General features: G+C 44.7%; 1 protein-coding gene across 1 annotated transcript in view; it reads right to left on the bottom strand.

Annotated features, from left to right (window-relative positions):
* Positions 1-18,776, bottom strand: part of LOC103644387 (callose synthase 9) — a 75,308-nt gene that overhangs the window by 34,375 nt on the left and 22,157 nt on the right. Inside the window, exons 16-26 of the mRNA XM_020544934.2 lie at positions 16,387-16,564; positions 16,239-16,291; positions 16,096-16,156; positions 15,938-16,019; positions 15,697-15,746; positions 15,386-15,472; positions 8,781-8,866; positions 8,679-8,703; positions 5,591-5,685; positions 5,422-5,506; positions 5,152-5,312 (exon numbers count right to left, since the gene is read on the bottom strand). Coding sequence (XP_020400523.1) covers positions 5,152-5,312; positions 5,422-5,506; positions 5,591-5,685; positions 8,679-8,703; positions 8,781-8,866; positions 15,386-15,472; positions 15,697-15,746; positions 15,938-16,019; positions 16,096-16,156; positions 16,239-16,291; positions 16,387-16,564 — 963 coding nt within the window. The remainder of the gene's footprint in view (positions 1-5,151; positions 5,313-5,421; positions 5,507-5,590; positions 5,686-8,678; positions 8,704-8,780; positions 8,867-15,385; positions 15,473-15,696; positions 15,747-15,937; positions 16,020-16,095; positions 16,157-16,238; positions 16,292-16,386; positions 16,565-18,776) is intronic.

Below are 18,776 nucleotides of genomic sequence, written 5' to 3'. Positions count from 1 at the left end.
TCGTCGGTGCGGTCGTCAGGCACCCTCGTCCCATCGGCACGCCCCCCCCCCCCCCCCCCCACGCTGCCAAGAGCGAGTGCGCCCTCTCCCACCATCGTCATGGGCGCCGTAGCGCACCCCCCGCCCGAGGGCATGGCACCCTGTGCCTTTGCGAATCCAGGCGCGAGCGAGCCTCATCCTGCCGCAGCCATGGGCCTGACAGCCACAGCCTTGGCCGCCAGCACATTCCCTCACCCCCCCTGGTGCAGTCATCGATCCCATCTCTACTCCTATCGCCTTCACTGCGGTGCATGCCTTGGCCAGTGGATCCGATAATGCCTACTCTGCCCCTCTGCCGCCTATCCTCCCCCCTTCCGACATTACAATGGCCTAGTCTACACTCGTCACGGCCCTCTAGACGGCCAAGGCCATTGTGGCTGCTGCTCAGAAGCGTGAGCGCCTTGTTGTCCTAACCAGGGAGCATGAGTGCACTGCTACTGATACCCTCGCCAAGCAGCTTGCAGAGGTTGTGCGTCGCCTACTCGGCTACTCCAGCATCAAGCCCCTCTCGGCGTCTCATGTGGTCACCCCTTCTTCCAAGTACGAGGTCGCCATCATCGCCAAACTCCACGCCCAGGCGACAGCAGTATAAAATATCCGCGCTTTGGTTCCCGTCATCCTCAACATACGGTCGTTGGTGCGACCCTGTACTTCTCACTCTCCATTGTTACGCCATGGACGATCACGTCCTCCCGACACCACCCCCTTCACTATCCCTTCCTGTTGGCGGATGGACAGTGTGGTCCTCTCATGGATCCTCGAGACCATCACTATTAAGCTAAAAGTCGTTCGCGAGCGTGGCAGCACTGCTCGCCAGGCTTGGGTTGCCATCGAGGAGCAGTTCCTTCGCAATCATGATGCTCACGTTGTACACCTCGATGATGCCTTTCGGATTTTCGTCCAGGAGAACCTCTCTGTCACCAAGTACTGATGTCAGATGAAGGGCATGGTGGGCCCCCACTCCGACCTCGAGGAGCCTGTCTCTAATCGTAGGCTCGTACATTATCCTCCATCATGGCCTCAACGGGCGCTATGGTCACATACATACCTAGATCACTCCTCAGTCTCGTTCCCGTCCTTCCACAAGGTCTGCAACAACCTCATCCTCGAAAAGATGACCAAGGGACATACCCTCGCTCCGATGGCACTACCGCACTCTACAGCTCCACCAAGAGGGGCTTGGCATCATGACCTCCCTCCTCTACTCCCACCTAGCGGGCTCTTCGTCACGCGTGCATGCCCCTCCTGTCTCTGCCCCTTCATGTCCTCCCCAGCCGCCTGCGGCCGAAGGAGGCGCTCTAGGGGTGGCGGTGGTCGTGGAGATAGCCTAGGGGCCACTCCTTGGCCCTCCATCTACAACCCGTGGACCAACTGCATCACCATGTGGCCGGGCCCAGCCCTGGTGGCCCTTCCCAGCGTCTCGGTCGCCACAGCCGGCTCACAGTATCCCCTCAACCATCTACCCTCTACGCCACCAGCGCCTCAGCCACAACCACCCCAATCTGCTTTGTCCTAGAACATGTGGTCTGATGGGTGGGTTCAGCAGTCTCTTGCTAGCTCTTTTAGAGCGATTAACTTGACCCTTCTCTCTATCACCGAATAGGTGGCTGATTCAAGTGCCTCCTACCACACCACTCTGGATGCCGGTATACTCTCTTTTTCCCATCCACCTCTCCCGTCCACTCCTATCATTGTGCGCAATTGACACATCACCTCTGCCAGCCATTCTATCTTCTTGCCACCCCACATATCATTTAAAATCTTCATTGTGTTCGTAAATTTACCATTGACAATTCATGTTCCATTGTGTTTGATCCTTTTGACTTGACCGTGAAGGATCTCGCTCCCCGGAGTCTTCTTGCCAGTTGTTATAGCTCTAGGCCCTTGTACACAATGCGGCTACCTGCGTCCACCTATCCACATCCTTCTTCCACTCAATTGTCTACGTCCTCGCCGCAGTCGCACGCCCTGACTACTTTCACTTAATAAATTTTAGTTCAACACTGAATAAAAAAGAGCCTAATCATAATCCGATCCAATCCTTAAATTTTATAGTGTAAAATTCAGAGCTCATTACCACCCCTACTTCCATTACATCCAGTACTTGGCATCGTCATCTCGGTCATCCCAACCCTGTTGTGCTGTCCAAGCTATGTAGTACGTGGCACCCTCAAGCATCTTTGCCACGTCTGTCGGTTAGGTCGCCATGTTTGACTTCCTCTCCCTAGCTCCTCTTAGGTTGTGCACAATTTTTATCTTGTACACTGTAATTTGTGGACATCTCATGTTACCGGTGTTTCATGCTATAAATATTATTTGGTGATTCTTGATGATTGCTCTCATTATTCGTGGACTTTTTTCTTTTGCGTTTGAAGTCCGACACTTTTGCAACTCTCCACTTCTTCGCTGTTTCCACACAGTTTGGTTGCACCATTAAGGCCATCCAGTGTGACAATGTCGAGAGTTCGATAACTCATCCCGATACTTCTCCCATGGAGTCTAGCTCAAGATATCATGACCATATAATTCCCCTCATAGCGCATGATTCACACCACTAGTAACACTATTGTGTTTATTTCTCTTTCAGGCCTTCATTCCTACTCGCTACTGGGATGAGAGCCTCCACACTGCCACCTACCTCCATAATCGCCTTCCTACTACGACAATTGTGCACCCACACCACACTTTGCTCTTTTTGGTACCACTCCCTTTTATGACCATCTTCATCTATTTGGGTGTGCGTGCTAGCCCAACAATTCAGCCACTGCTCCTCATAAGCTTTGCTCCTCGATCTGCTTGTGTCTTACTCGGGTACTCCCCTAATCACAAAGGGTATCGGTGTCTTGACCTCACCACTCATCGTCTCTTGATCTCACATCACGTTACCTTTGACGAGACGGATTTCCCTTACTAGACTACCTACCAGCCCCCCCCCACCTCTCATCTTGAGTTGGATACTCTGTGGTGCCTTCCGGTTAGTCATTGTTTTTCCACCCGCAGGTTCTCTTACACTGGTTCGACCGATGGCCCGGCACCTCTAATGGCTCCTACGCCCTCGAACCCCCTCAGGCTGCCTCGTTGCTCGTCGTCGGCCCGTGTGCCACCTATTGGCCCATAAGGCCATAGTGGCTCCACCTTCGACACCAGTGACCCCTTCTTCAACATTGCCTCTGCCTCTGGGCTCTCTCCGGTGCCCTCGCTCGTGTTGGTTCCCCGTTGCTACGCCCAACATGTGCATGCCTATCAGCGATGTGCCCAGCTGGGTTCAACGCCTTGCTCTTGCGTCGAGCCGACGATGTATCACCCCCTCCTCTTCATCGCAACCCGAGTCACATCCATGATGACTCGCCAAACCATTAGGGTTCTTCGCCCTGTTGATCGCCTCGTCCTCTCCACGACCGCCTCACTGTCGGTCTCTCCCAAGCCGTCTTCCATCCATAACGCCCTTGGTGATCCTCATTAGTGGTGTGCTATGTAGGAATAGTACTAGGCCCTCCTTGCCAATTACACCTAGGATCAGGTGCCCCATCCCCCAGCGACAACGTCGCAAGTGGTTCTGGATCCATAAGCAAAAGGCGAATGGCTCTCTTGATCGGTACAAGGCCCGCTAGGTTCTCAGAGTGTTTTTTTCTAGAAGACGCGAGAGGACTGTGTCTCATTATATTAAGAAGAAAGAAAGGTTAAGGGGCCAGAAAAACAAAGGGTTCTCGGAGTGTTTACACATCGTTTAGTGTTAATTACGATGAGATGTGCAGTGCCATCGTGAAGCCTGCTACCGTCTATACCGTCCTCACTTTGGCACTCTCCCATTCTTGGTCAGTTCATAAACTGGATGTCAAGAATGCTTTTCTGCATAGGACTTCCATTGATACTGTCTATTGTAATCAGCTTGTGGGCTTTGTTAATCCTGCTCACCTCGATATGGTATGCAAGCTCAACAAGTCCCACTATGGTCTGAAGCAAGCCCCTCGCACCTGGTAAAGTCGCTACGCCACAAACCTGCTCTCCCTTGATTTTGTTGAGGCCAAGCCGAACATATCTCTGTTCAACTATCGGCATCGCAGTTGCACCATGTACCTGCTCCTCTATGTTGATGGCATAGTGCTCATTGCCTCCTCTTCAGCTCTATTGCACTGGATCATCACAGCTCTTCAACATGAGTTCGCCATGAAGGATTTGGGCCCCCTTCATCATTTTCTGGGAATTACCGTTGAGCTTCGCTCTGAGGCCCTCTTACTCCAACAGTGGCAGTACACCCTGAACATCCTCGAGCAGCTCGGCATGCTAGACTACAAGCCATGTGTGACCTCGATCGACATGCAGGCCAAGCTCTTTGGCGATGACACTCCTGTCAGTGACACCACCACCTACTAGAGTCTCACCAATGCTCTTTAGTATCTCATCTTCACCAAGCCTGACATCGCATATGTCGTTCAACAGGTTTGCCTACCCTTCGATATCTTCAGGGCACCGTCGACTACGGCCTCCACCTCTGGTGCTCCACCCATGGCTAATTGTCCACACCGATGATGATTGGGTTGGGTGCCCGGACACCTGTCGATCGAACTCTGGTTATGCGGTGTTTCTTGGGGCCAACCTGATCTCTTGGTCCTCCATGAGCTTCACAACCCCCTCATAAGGAGTATCCTGGTCTACTGCAACAATGTCAGTGTCGTCTACTTTCCGTCAACCATATCCAGCATCAGTGCACGAAGAATGTTGAGATCGACCTCAATTTCGTCCATGAGAGTGTTGTTGCCGAGGACGTCCACGTCCATCACGTCTCGACAAGCTCGTAATTTGCCGACATCTTCACCAACGGTCTTCTCTTGTTGTTCTCGGAGTTTCACTCTAGTCTCAACATCTGTCGCAGCAAGAGTTTCAACTGCGACCTGGGGGTGTTAGATTATTGTGTGTTTGTTGTTGTAATGGACCTGGGCCTAACACATGTATTTCCCTTTGTGATTACAACAATCAGCAATAAAAACAAAGCCTTTCAGTCCAAAAAAAGTTGAAGCAGGGTAGAGATAAACCTAACAAGGACCACCAACCAATATGATGTAGAAGAATAAAAAAGGAGCATTGATAAAATACAATAGTGACACTAATTACCAGAGGCGGCCTTCTTTCTCTAGTATAGACGTCAGAATATGATAAATGCTATGGAAGGACTCTACAACAGCATATTGCATGTATTCATCCTTCGATATCCTTAACCAAAGTTCTTCTTGTGAGTCTTTGCAGTCCTCTGCAATCTCTTTGGCCAAGAAAACCTACAAATTGGAAAGGGGTGGTGTTGATTGAGGAAACAAAATGGAAACAAAAGTTGTGAATCAAGCAAGCAAAACTTTTAAACAGTTAAAGTTGTTTTCGATTTTTTACCTTGCTAGCAAGCAAGAAAACTGGCCATTGCACAATCGGTAGAACTCCAACGTCATTCTTGGGCATCAAAAGCAATTCTAGTTCACTGCAAGTAGGATAGTAGTCAAACCATATTGACATATGGCAATCAGGAGAACTGCGCCATAGTAACATAGGAAGCAATACTTACAAATTATTAATATAATCCTCTTCCCTTAAATTCCTCACTATTTCATTCCAGAAGGGGGAGAATCTAGATGCGTCAAACTTGTTTAACTCTATTTCCTGGAAAATTTGATGCCTCCAGTGTCAAACTCTATGTAAATAACAATAAAGAATGGCACACATCTCTATCTCTACGAATATAAAGCACGCGTTTCTCCATGTGTCCTCCCACATGATTGTAGCACTTTTGCAAAAAAAAACTTATGTTTATTCGTAATTAACCCGCAGTCCAAGGCCTCCCCAACTCAGCTCCCTCCCATCTCCCACAACCCTATTCGGCGTCAGTACCGGCGATTGCTCTCATAGGTGCCGCCGCTTCTCTCCCTCCTCTTCCCAGATCCATGCTCTTGCCCGCAGCAGGGATCAAATCCATCATCGTGCCATGAGCTACAGTACGCGGCATCCGCCCTGGGGTCGCAAGCCGCCTGCTAGGACATCCCGGGAGTCTCGTTTGCCGACGCCACCTGTCGGCATGAATCAGCGGTGAGAGCCCACCCTGCTCCCTCCCATATCTATGCCATGTATGTCTCACTCTAGAGTCTAGACATTGAAGATTGAACTACTGTCTGTTTTGCTCGGTCTGTTGTTGTTTCTCTATCCCAGTGGTTACCGACAGAGGATATAATACTTTTTTACTGCACTTGGTTATGAACTTCGCTACTTGACCGAAAATTAGTCATCACTCTCCCACGTTCCTATTACATATGCTGATAGGGGTTTGTTTCCTCAAACATGGCAGCTTTTATTAAAGGAGGTTTATCTCATAATTAAGAAGTACCATGCAGCTCATGAATTTTTTATTGGTGTGATCAGAATAAGAGAAGAGTTGATGGATTTATGAAACAGTTTATGATAGAATTAACTGGCGTTGATTGTATGCATGTTACAGAAGAAATATGAAAGGTCATCTTGCCTTGCAAAAAAATGTAATCATCAAGGATACAATGGAGAACGATGAGCAGAAGGTGAAAACAAAATCTGTAATCCCTTATTTCATTTGAAAGTGGAGGCAACAGAGCACAATCTTGTTAGGATATTAGTTCCTAGGGGGTTGCTGGGTTTACCCCCTGTTTTTGTACCCTTTTTGTCTTATTAATATGACATAATCCTATTGCGAGTTCGAGAAAAAAAAGGACATCTCCAGCAGCCTTACTCAGGACCTGTTTAGAAGCACTCCGTTTTTAAGAAATTGGTTTATGAAAACAGAGGTGGTTGCAAATATACAAGTTTATTCTCCGGTTTATAGAAATTGGATTCCCAAATTCTTAAAAACCAGCTTTTGTCTGTTTAGTTACGTCATGTCCTTGTTGATTTCATGTAATTTACATCTATTGACACCGCTTTTTAGAATAGAGGAAGGGTAGGCTAGTCATTATATATTCAAAAATCTAGAAACTGGTTTCTTAGAAACCGGTTTCCAAACACCATCAACCAGTTTTTTTCATAAACCAGCTTCTCATCTCCTCTCCCATTTCAAACTATACTTTATAAGCAGTGAAGTCTGCAGCGCAAAACAGTGTTTTGCACGGCCATATGCATGGTCTGCTGGCCATAGCCTTATCGGTTCAACTATAGCTGACATGTTGAACTGACATTAGGTGGGAGCTCAAATAGTAAGGAGGGCCCTGAGCTACCCACTTAAATTGATTGCTAAAAATGTTTGTGCAATGGCAGCGTTGTCACTAAAAAGGTACAGCTTGATTACCAAAAATATATATATTTCTGTTTTAGTATGATATAATTTCTCACATTTAAAGCAGTGATAATGTGAAATTTGTTTGTAATTTTTACGTACGAACAGGTGTGAGTTCTTTATTATTTTACATTTGACTTAGTATTCAAACGATTGCAACTAAAATATGTCGACTTATCTTCATGGTTAGTATTATTATAAAGATTTGGAAATGTTTAGACCATAGTTATTAAGGCGGTAAGGCGACCGACCCCCTTTTTACCTCTTAAGCGTTAAAGCGTAAGGCGAGGCGACGCCTTAGTAATGTATAAAATTAGAAAATGAGAATAGGAAATATGCAAATATAGTCTCAAATAGATAGAAATATACAATATTATATATATATGCACATAAAGTTAGGTCCTAACCACTAATAGGTCTCTAACACATAATATATCCCAGTACAGAACTCAAAAATTCCAATATTCATTGAACTATAATGTGTCAAAAAAATGTTATAAAGAAAAAGGAAATGGAAAAGGAAAGAAAAAAAGAATAATATGGTCTTCTATTTCATGGCCCATCTAGAAGCCCATTTAATTCAGCATCCACCCTAGTACCCCACCGAGGCTCAAAACCCTAACCTTCTCACAGCTCCAGCGTACCAGCGAAGGCAGATAGCAGCCGCTGCCTTCATCTTGCTCACAGCAGATCTTCCGCTCCCTCCACTCGCGCTCGTCACGCAGGCTCAACCCCGGCGTCAGCGGCTCGCTGGCTCCCCATCCCGAAGAACCATCTCCTCCCTCTCCCCTCCCCGCAGCTCCCCTCCCTGTGCGCTGTTGTGACCAACACGCTGCGCGCCGCGCCGCCGTCGCGCCCTGCCACCACTTGACCGCCTCTTCTCCCCGGCGCGGCCACGCCTTACTCTTGCACGCGAGAGGACGCCTTACGCCTCCGCGTCCGCCTTACCGACGCTAAAGCGATGCCTTAATAACCATGATTTAAACAACTATCTCATTTAAAAAATGTCTATTTATGTGATTAGGGGTGGTAATGGATCATGATTCAAATGTTTCTTGACGATTCGTTTGAGCCCTTAATTAATTTTAGTTCAAAAATGAAAATAAAAATAGAGCTTGATCCTAATATGATCTGGTCCTAGTGTAAAATTTAGAGCTTATTGCCACCCCTATATGTGATATATGAAAACCGTAGCAACGCACGGGCATCTAACTAGTTATATATACATATAGTAATAATTCAAACGAGAATTGTGTATATCGCAGATCCTAGAGATCGAAAAAAACAGGATCAAAATGTACAGCTACTCAGACTTTAAAATCAATATACGGATAAGTTTCATAACAATAATAACGCATACCTGACCAGAAGATAGCAGTTGCTTCCTGTATAAAAGATTAAAACCAGATTTAGAGAATGAAAGCAAAGAAGATAAACAAGAAGCTAGGAGGACATCAGAAACCTTTTGGGAACCTCAACATGAAGTCTATGCATGAATGCTCCAGGAAACTTCTCAAAGAATCTGTGAACAGCCTCGACAGTACTAATCTGTAGACACAAATAAAAATACCAGAGAGCATAGATTAACAAACAAACCAATATGTGTTCTTTTATATTTTCACTCCACAGTACCTTTTCAAAAAGAACCCCAGCCAAAGGCAACTAGGAATTGATATCTGGGCTTGAATGAGTATGGTACGGTGGACTGTGTGCCATTAACGGGAGGTGGAAACAGCGAAAAGAGGTAAATCATCATACAAAGAGGAAGTGACTGCCGTCCTATTGGATCTTTTTCTCCTTCTTAATATAATTTTGTGCAGTTCTCTTGCGCTTTTGAGATTAAGTGTTAAGAGTCTAAAACATCTACTCCCTCCGCCCAAAATAAATGCACTTCGATAATCTGTTATCGAGATCAATGATACTAAGTTTGCTGGCCCATTATAAAAGCTGAAGTTATGGCTGCAGTCTCGGGAGTTTGGGGCAGAAAATTTGATAATTTTAGGCGCCTCAATACAGCCTATATCACCATGATTCCAAAAAAGGAAGGGGTTGATATGGTGAAGGATTTCAGGCCTATCAGCCTTGTGCATAGCTTCGCCAAGCTGATCACAAAAATCCTAGCCAATAGGTTGGTTAGAAGACTTAATGAGACGGTGTCTCCTAATCAGAGCGCATTCATCAAATGAAGATTCATCCAGGATAATTTCATGTTGGTACAACAAACCGCAAGATTGCTTCACCAACAGAACAAGGCCAGTTTGCTTTTTAAATTGGACATTTCTAAGGCTTTCAACTCTGTTTCTTGGCCTTTTTTAATTGAAGTAATGAAGCAGCTGGGTTTCGGGCCAATCTGGAGGGATATTATATGAGACTGCTGGTTTCTTCCACTACTCAAGTGATGTTGAATGGATTCCTAGGAGGGCGCATTATACAACGGAGAGGACTTCGTCAGGGAGATCCCCTCTCTCCAAGTCTCCAATGTTGTTTATTGTTGCTATGAATGTCCTTGTGTATCTGTTTTCCAAGGCAGAGGAGGAGGGATTGCAACAGTAGTCATCTAGCAGAAAAAAGCTTCATCGGATCTCTATATGCTCTGAGGAGGACATGTTGGAAGTTCAGGTGCTGCTGCCTTGTGAAATATCTTCCTTTCCATATCGCTATCTGGGACTTCCTCTATCCTTATACAAGTTATCTAGGCAGCAGTTCCAGCCAATTGTTGACAGAATTGCGGATCAACTTCTAAATTGGAAGGCAGACTTATTAGCAAGAGCAGGGAGAAGAGTCCAAGTCCAGCACGTCCTTACCAGCATGACTGTTTATCTGGCAATGGCAGTGGACATCCCCCAATGGGGTTTAGATGCCATTGACAGAATTAGGAAAGGACTTCTTTGGAGAGGTCGAAAAGAGGCAAAAGGTGGCCACTGCCTTGTGGCATGGGGAAAGGTCTGTCGACCCCTTCAGCTTAGAGGGCTAGGCTGTTGCTCAAGTTGGACATAACCAAGGCCTTTGACTCAGTGTCATGGGCTTTCGTTGTTGCGGTGATGGAACAGATGGGTTTTGGACAGATCTGGAGAGACATAGGCCCTATTTGTTTGGGCTTTTTCAGCTTCTGGCCACCAAAAGCAGCTGCGAACTGCCAAAAGCCCCAGCTTTTCAGCCCGCTTCCATAAGAATCATTTTGGTAAAAATCGTCCAAAATCAATATGAACACAGAATCTGTCGAGTCATCACAATAATAGGAATCCATCGCTTTCTAGATCCTGAACCCTTTGGACCACTTCATCTTCCTCCGCACCTAATCCCAACGATATTCAGAGATTCTTCTCACAGCCAGATTCTCAGAAAAGCTGGTCAGAAAAAAGCTGAACCAAACAGGCATAGGAGAGAACTTCGACAGGGGGACCCTCTTCCCCCATGATGTTCATCCTTGTTATGGATATCCTGGGATTTTTATTTCATAAGGCATAAGAGGTAGGGTTAAAATGAGATGGGCTCTAAAAATGAGATGGCTTTGGCTGAAGAAAATTGATCGGCATCGCACTTGGTCAGGACTGGTTATTCAGGTGCCTGGTAAAGCTCGAGCTTTCTTTTCTAGAGTTCTGATTTCTGAGGTGGGAGACGGTTCAAAAACTATGTTCTGGACAGACAACTGGCTACATGGCAAAAGGGCCTATAGCGTAATGGTTAAGGCTTCCGAGTAGCACCTCCAGGTACTGGGTTCAATCCCCCTCGAGGACGAATTTCTGGCTTGGTTAAAAAATCCCCTCGTTGTGCCCCGCCCGCTTCCGGGTTACGTCCTGCGCGCCACCCTCCGGCTGGGACGTTTAAGAGTGGGCGGTGACGGCCAATGTTCGAGGATTTTCTCGACCAGGACCATGTTTTGGTCTCTTCTTAATATAATACCAAGAGGGCGGTCTTTCCCTCCCCGGACAAGTTTTTTACATGGGAGAAGGATCTCTGACTTGGCTCCTCATCTGTTTCAAATAATCCCAAAGAAATATGTGAACAAGAGAATAGGAGTTGGATTTCAGATATTAAAGTGTCGGTGCTCTAATAGATTATCTTCATTTATGGCGGTTCTCTCAGAGTTAGAAATGCAACCTGGAAGGGAAGATAAACATATATTTGATGTTGCATCTGATGACATATATTCAGCAAAGAGTGCTTATAAGGGTCTCTTCCTGGGATCAAGTACTTTTGGTCACTATAGAAGGGTGTGGAAAACTTAGGCCCAATCAAAGTGCAAGTTCTTCATCTGGTTTGTGGCCCAAAACAGATGCTGGACATCTGACAGGTTAGCCAAGAGAGGCCTGAACTACCCAAACAGATGTCACCAGGAAGCTGAAAAATAAGTGTTGGTGTCATGTGTGTTTGCACGTCTCTTCTGGTACAAGTTGCTGAGGAAGTATGGAATACATTCCCTAGCTCCTCAGCTAGGGAATAATCACTTTCTGGATTGATGGGAAGATGCTTCGGACGCAGTAAATGGGCTCATCAAGGAGTGGATTCCCTAATTATCTTAGGTGTCTGGATGCTCTGGAATCATCTTAATAGATGTGTTTTTGACCACATGACACCCAGCCTAACTCTGATCCTTAGGCTTGCTGTGAAGGGAGAAAGTGAGAAATTGCTGGGGCCAAGGGGGTATCTCACCTTGTGTCCCTGCTGCCAGATTCTTGATGGTTGCTATGAGACCGAACTTCTAGGGGTGGTTTTTTCCTTATGGGTTATTTCTTGTATGCTTGTTACTGGCCCCCGTAATGGGGTTCTTTTGTATTTGGGCATTTCTAAGGCCCTTTCAACCTTTTCTTCTTAATATACAAAGATGCGCAGAGTAATTGGGCATTTCTAAGGCCCTTTCAACCTTTTCTTCATAATATACAAAGATGCGCAGTTCTCCTGCGCTTTCGAGAAAAAAAAACTCTTTGCTGTAATTCCAAAAAGGATTGGTAATAGCATGACAGTCCAAGAAGAAATTACAAATAGGATTTGGATTTCTGATATAAAAGGGGCTCTTTCAGTTGGTGTATTGACTGATTACCTACAGCTCTGGGACTTGTTATCAGTTTTTGAGCTGTAGCCAGGAACTGAAGACAGGCATATTTTCGGCATTGCTCCAGATGAAAATTACTCTGCAAAATCTGCTTATAGCGGATTGTTCCTGGGATCAGTTTCTTTTGGGCACTATAATTCTTGACTGTTTTGGAGAAGACTCAGGCCTTGCATCTAATCTGCACAAAAGCTGTGTCATCCCAATAAGCTGTGAGGGGGAAGTTCTGCAAGAAGGGTGTAATATTCTGCAATGTTCCCCTTCTTCCTTCCCTTGCAATTATTTGGGACTGCCTATTTCAGATAAGAAGCTAAACAGGACTACTTTGATGAAATGGGTCGATAATATTGCAGATAGACTACCTAATTGGAAAGTTAGGCTCCTTAACCTTGCTGGGCGGACAGCTCTAGTGCCTTCTATTATTTCAGCCATCCCAGTATATCTCTTTTCATTGCCATGAATGTTCCTAAGTGGGAGATTACAGCCATTGATAAAGTCAGAAAAGGATTTGTGTGGAGAGGGAGAAAGGAGGTGAATGGAGGAAGCTGCCTTGTTGCATGGGATAAGGTCACAAGACCTTTAAAGCTTGGAGGGCTTGGAATTCCTAATCTGCAACACGTGTTGGGCTCTTCAAACCAGATGGATGTGGCTACAAAAAACAGATCCGAACAGGCCTTGGCATGGCTTGAGCATCCCCATTGAGCAGAAGGTCAAGGATCTTTTCGCAGCCTCGTTGATCTCTCATGTGGGAAATGGCACTGATACCTTATTCTGGACAGACAAATGGTTTAATGGTTGCTCCATCAGAGAGCTTGCTCCAGAAGTGGTGTCCAAGGTTGATAAAAGAGCTCTTACCACTATGTCAGTGGCCCAGGCCCTTGTGAACAGGCAATGGATAGCTAATATCGAGACCCCCCTATCTCTGATAGGAATTCAACAATATCTTCTTTTATAGGATGCTCTAGGAGAGGTGCATCTTTCTCAGGATGTTGACCGCCATGTATGGAGACATGAAGCCTCGGGGCTATTTTCTTCTAAATCCTGTTACAATGTCTTATTTCTTGGCTCTACTGCTTTTGAGCATTGGAAGAGGTTATGGAAGACCTGGGCCCCTCCAAAATGCAAGTTCTTCCTTTGGCTGGCTGTTAGGAACAAATGTTGGACAGCTGATAGGTTGAAAAAAGAGGGATGCCTCACCCGGATGTTTGCCCCATGTGTGATCAAGCCCAGGAGACAATTCAGCACCTTCTTTCTGCTTGCATCTTTGCTCGGGAATTTTGGCACAAAATTCTTGCTGCTCTTGGCTTGGGACACCTCACTCCTACAGCTGACGAGGAGTCTTTTGCAGAATGGTGGAGAAGGGTGCTCTTGGCTTGGCACAAAATTCTTGCTGCTCTTGGCTTCGAACCCTCACCTACTTTCTTCTCCTTTAATATAATGATATGCAGAAATGCTGGACTCCTGATAGATTAGCTAAAAGAGGGCTAAATCACCCTATGAAATGTCTTTTATGTGACCAAGAGGCAGAAACTTTGGAACATCTTGTGGCTTGTTCTTTTTCAAGAATTCTGGTATCAGCTTCTGAGAAAGTTTGGACTGCACTCCCTTGCCCCTCAGCCGGCTGTCACCTCCTTTTTTCAGAAGCGCAGGGGAGCTGCGCTTTTTTATATATATTTAAGAAGAAAAGAAAGGTGTAAGAAGACCTGGGTTCCAAGATAGAAACCTCCCTATGGAGGCCGACAGCATGCATAAATGAAAACATCCATGAATAAACACTCACACTACCCACTAAAACTCCATGGGGGGGAGGGGGGTCACCTCCTTCCTGAGATGGTGGGAAAAGGTTTCAGCCTTTCAGATGGTGTTACTGGTCTTACTAAAAAAGGCCTTGACTCCCTTATCATCCTGGGTGCATGGACAATATGAATTATCGAAATAGATGTATATTCGATGGAAGGACTCCAAGTTTAACGTCAAACCTGGCATCTACTGATGAGGAGAGAAGTCGTTGGGAATCTGCTGGGGCAAAAGGCATATGTTCACTGGCTGCCCCATTAACTGTTTTCTAGGGTGTTCCTTTGTTTATCTATGATGGATTCTTTTATGTATGCTACCTTCTAGCCTCCGTAAGGAAGCTATTTTGTATTTGGTCATCTTTAGATCTTTTTCTATATCTTCTTAATATATAATGGGGCACAGTTTTGCTGCGCGTTTCGAGAAAAAAAGAAAATTACATATATAATCCTAAGAAAAGTTATTCAAACATGTAATAATTGCATTTTGGGAATAAAGTAGTAAAGCCTACTAGAAGTAGGTGATCCCATACCTAAAAGTGTTCTTATTTTGGATCGAATTTTGGATGCTAGATGTGCACTTATTAGGATGGAGAGAGTAGTGAAAGGTCCTCTAGCTTAATGGTTAAGGCTTTCGAATAGCACCTCCAGGTCCCAGGTTCGATCCCCCTCAGTGCCGAATTTCGGGTTTGGTCAAAAAAAACCCTCGTTGTGTCACACCCGCTCCAGGGTGCACGCCACCCTCCGGCTGGGCCGTTGTGGGCGGTGACGGGCCACTAGTGATTGGGGGCCAAGGTTCGGGGATTTTCTCGACCGGGACCATGTTTTGGTCTTTTCTTAATATAATACCAGGAGGGCGGTCTTTCCCTCCGCCGCCGAGTTTTTTTAGGATGGAGAGAGTAGGAAATAATAAAGTACATTCCACTGGAGAAATACCGAACCTTAACACAGATCCAATAAATGCTTTGCAACTCCATTTAGTGTTTTGATGTTATCAAAACTAAAAAAAGTGTACATGAATAATCAAACGCACTTTGTCGTTGTCTTACATCTTGCAGGCATAGCATGAATTGTGCAATATATGAGAAGTATGACAATCGACTAAACAAGAAATGAGATTGCGTAAACATTAACAAGCTAAAGTGATAAGGTTGATAGAACACCAAGAAGCAACTTAGTGGATAGTCTGAGAGTAGTTCAAGGCTAAAAGTTTATGGAGCTAACCTCTCCCAGGCGATCACGTGCACCAAGGAGAAATCCATAAATAGCAGACAATACAGTGTAGAATACATGAATGTCCAAAAGGTAAATCTGCATAAACGAATGCTTAATCCAAGAATATAATTTTCAAATGTGGTCAAGAGAAACTAGACAGAAATTGACTCATTACTTTATTATGAGCTTAGGACATTTTCATCTAGATTATCTAATATTATTTTTTGCAACAGTCATAGTTGTTTGCATATTGTGCCTGTGATTCTGACACATAAAGGAGTCAAGAGAGCTAGAACTAGAAGCAACCAAAGGTTACTTACTGACAGCACTGGAGCCCATAAAGAAAGGATTGTAAGAGCATTATGATTATCTGCAAACATTGTAAGAACGACTCGGTTACACACATTTAATCATAAATATTTGGAAACAGATAGACACTTCTCAAAGTTCTGAAAGGAACAATTTCCAAATACACAATAATGAAAATTTATAGAATCACAGGGTGTGGACAAGTAAAAAATATAATGGTGACATTTGTGGAAAAAAGTAATGTATTCATACTCTTCGAGAAAAAATCATGCCAAGCATACTGCAGGCCAGTGAAATTGATTATAGTTCTTGTTGGTTCTACAAGAGGTTTTATCTGCAAAATAAAAGCCATGTTTTAGGGTCCAGAGGTCAATAACTATGAATGGCTGACAATGAAAAACTAAGCTTTCCTGAAGAAAATAGGTGAATGAAAATTTTGCACCAAGAATTGCAATCCAGAAAGTGGCGTATCTGCACAGAAAATATAGTAAATAATTACGAACTTCCAATTTGTGAGATGGAAGACAGAATTATGATTCGAAGTTCCAGTTACTTGATATAGTCAAGGGGACTCTCATGCATGCCTCTTCCAACATAATTATTCTCCTTCAAATAAATGACAGATATTATTAGCAGAAGACATCGCATACAAAGATTTCAAATGATAAGATAAGAAGTCAGAATCTGCTAAAGGACAAAACCTGATGCATCCACTTAACAAGGCGTACAGCAGACCAGCGATAGCAAGCCTCAGCCAAACCATGGCAACAAGGGACACTCATAAGTAGGCTGAAAATTATCTTAATGCCCACATATGCACTGATTACAAAAACATATATCTTGAATGTTGCTGACTCTGTGCCATCTTGAAGTGTCTTGCTAGAAAATGATCAAACTATTAGAATTTCATCTAGTGATTGTCCGGGACAAAAGGTTCACTTAAATATCAAGTGTTGATTTGGAGTTGGGACCAGATAATTCCACTTCATGATTAAGTTGAGCAGCCAACTAGAGCTATTCTACAGTTGACCATAAGTAAATTGAAACTCATCAGTTCTAAAGCTGTCCTTGAAAAATCAAATTCATTGTCAAATTTTAAACACTTAGCACTTCGACTTTATTAAAAGTATAACTATAGTAAATGTTTTGTAATACAACTGACAACTGCAAATAGCACATAGCATGTGCCAAGTATCAAATAACAACAACAACAACAACAAAGCTTTTTAGCCCCAAGCAAGTTGGGGTGTAAGCTAGAGTTGAAACCCAACAGAAGCCGTAAATCAAGGTTCAGGCACATGGACGAGTTGAGCAGCCAACTAGAGCTATTCTACAGTTGACCACAAGTAAATTGAAACTCATTAGTTCTACAGCTGTCCTTGAAAAATCAATTTCATTGTCAAATTTTAAACACTTAGCACTTCGACTTTATTTTATCGAACGCGCAGGAAAACTGCGCATCTTATATTAAGTAAAGGAGATAGAGGTCTAAAGTAGACCCAGAACAAGTTGCCAATAAAAAGGCCTAGACAGAAAAAGAAAAAGAAGAAGAAAAGAAAGCGGCACAGAGGGGTGGGTTACCAAACAACCCCCAGCCCCACCAGGACCTAAGGCCACAACCTCCTTAGATCTTTCGCCCCTGCCAAGCCCCACCGAACAGCATCCCCATGAATATGTTGCATGATGATGCTGATGTTGGGGGATGCACCATCAAACACACATTCATTTCTATGCTTCCACAGACACCAAGCCACCAGAATCACCAAGGAATTAAATCCTCTTTTCTAGTTTTTTGGCACCTGGCACTCAGCTTCTTTCCACCAGTCTTGAAAGGTTGTTGTTGCCAATCCTGGAGTCAGGCGATGCAACCCCACCTAGTACAAAGTCTGCCACCAAGTGTCTCTGGCAAACACACAAGCCACTAGGATATGATGAACTGTTTCCTCCTGCTGGTCACAAAGATCCTCTTTTCTGGTTTTTTGGCACCTGGCACTCAGCTTCTTTCCACCAGTCTTGAAAGGTTGTTGTTGCCAATCCTGGAGTCAGGCGATGCAACCCCACCTTGTACAAAGTCTGCCACCAAGTGTCTCTGGCAAACACACAAGCCACTAGGATATGCTGAACTGTTTCCTCCTGCTGGTCACAAAGGGGGCACCTTACAGGATGCTCAAGACCTCGTATGCTTAATCTATCCGCTGTCCAACAACGATTTAGAGAAGCTAGCCAAATGAAGAATTTACACCTTGGGGGGCCCAACTTTTCCAAATTCTTGTAGCCGGCTCAAAAGAGACTGAACCAGCCATAAAACGATCATATGTCGATTTAGTGGAATAATCTCTAGAAGCAGACGGTGACCATCGATGCACATCAGGAATCCCCGTATGTAACTGAAAACCTTGCACTAGGTCCCAAATCACTAAGAAGTCGATGATAATCTGAGCTGCAGCTGACAGGCTTCCAGATATGTCATTTACCCATCTATTGTTTACCAGGGCTTCTTGCTCAGATCTACTTTTCTTGATTCTCACTGTAATACGGCTGACCAAAGTGGGGGCAAGGGCAGATATTGATTGTCCATGAATCCAGCGATCAGTCCAAAACAGGGTTCGAGAGCCATCACCTACTGTAGTGTGGACCGAGGCAGAGAAAAGAGCTTTGACATTGGAATGTACCTTGAACATAAAATCTGCCCAGGGCCTTTCTGGTTGAGTTTTTTTGAGCCAAAGCCATCTTAGATTTAAAGCCCATCCAAGAATCTCAAGATTATGAATACCCAGGCCTCCCATACTAAGTGGTCTGCAAACTCTTGCCCATCCAACAGAGCAATGACCTCCTTTGATATCTTTTCTTCCTTTCACAAGAAGCCCCTCCGAATTTTGTCAATAGCCTTGATCACCCATTTAGGGCATTGAAGCACTATAAGGTGATGGATAGGAATGGATGTGAGCACTGATTTAACCAAGGTCAGCCGACCTGCTGTGTGAATGAGGGCAGATTTCCATCCTGGTAGTTTATCACCTATCTTGTCAATGAGTTCTAGGAAAGTATTTTTAGGAAGTTTCTTGACTGAAAGGGGCAAACCCAGGTATTT

Source organism: Zea mays, chromosome 1 (genome assembly GCF_902167145.1).
Source record: "Zea mays cultivar B73 chromosome 1, Zm-B73-REFERENCE-NAM-5.0, whole genome shotgun sequence".
Taxonomy (NCBI): domain Eukaryota; kingdom Viridiplantae; phylum Streptophyta; class Magnoliopsida; order Poales; family Poaceae; genus Zea; species Zea mays.
This window is presented reverse-complemented; position numbering and strand designations above follow the sequence as displayed.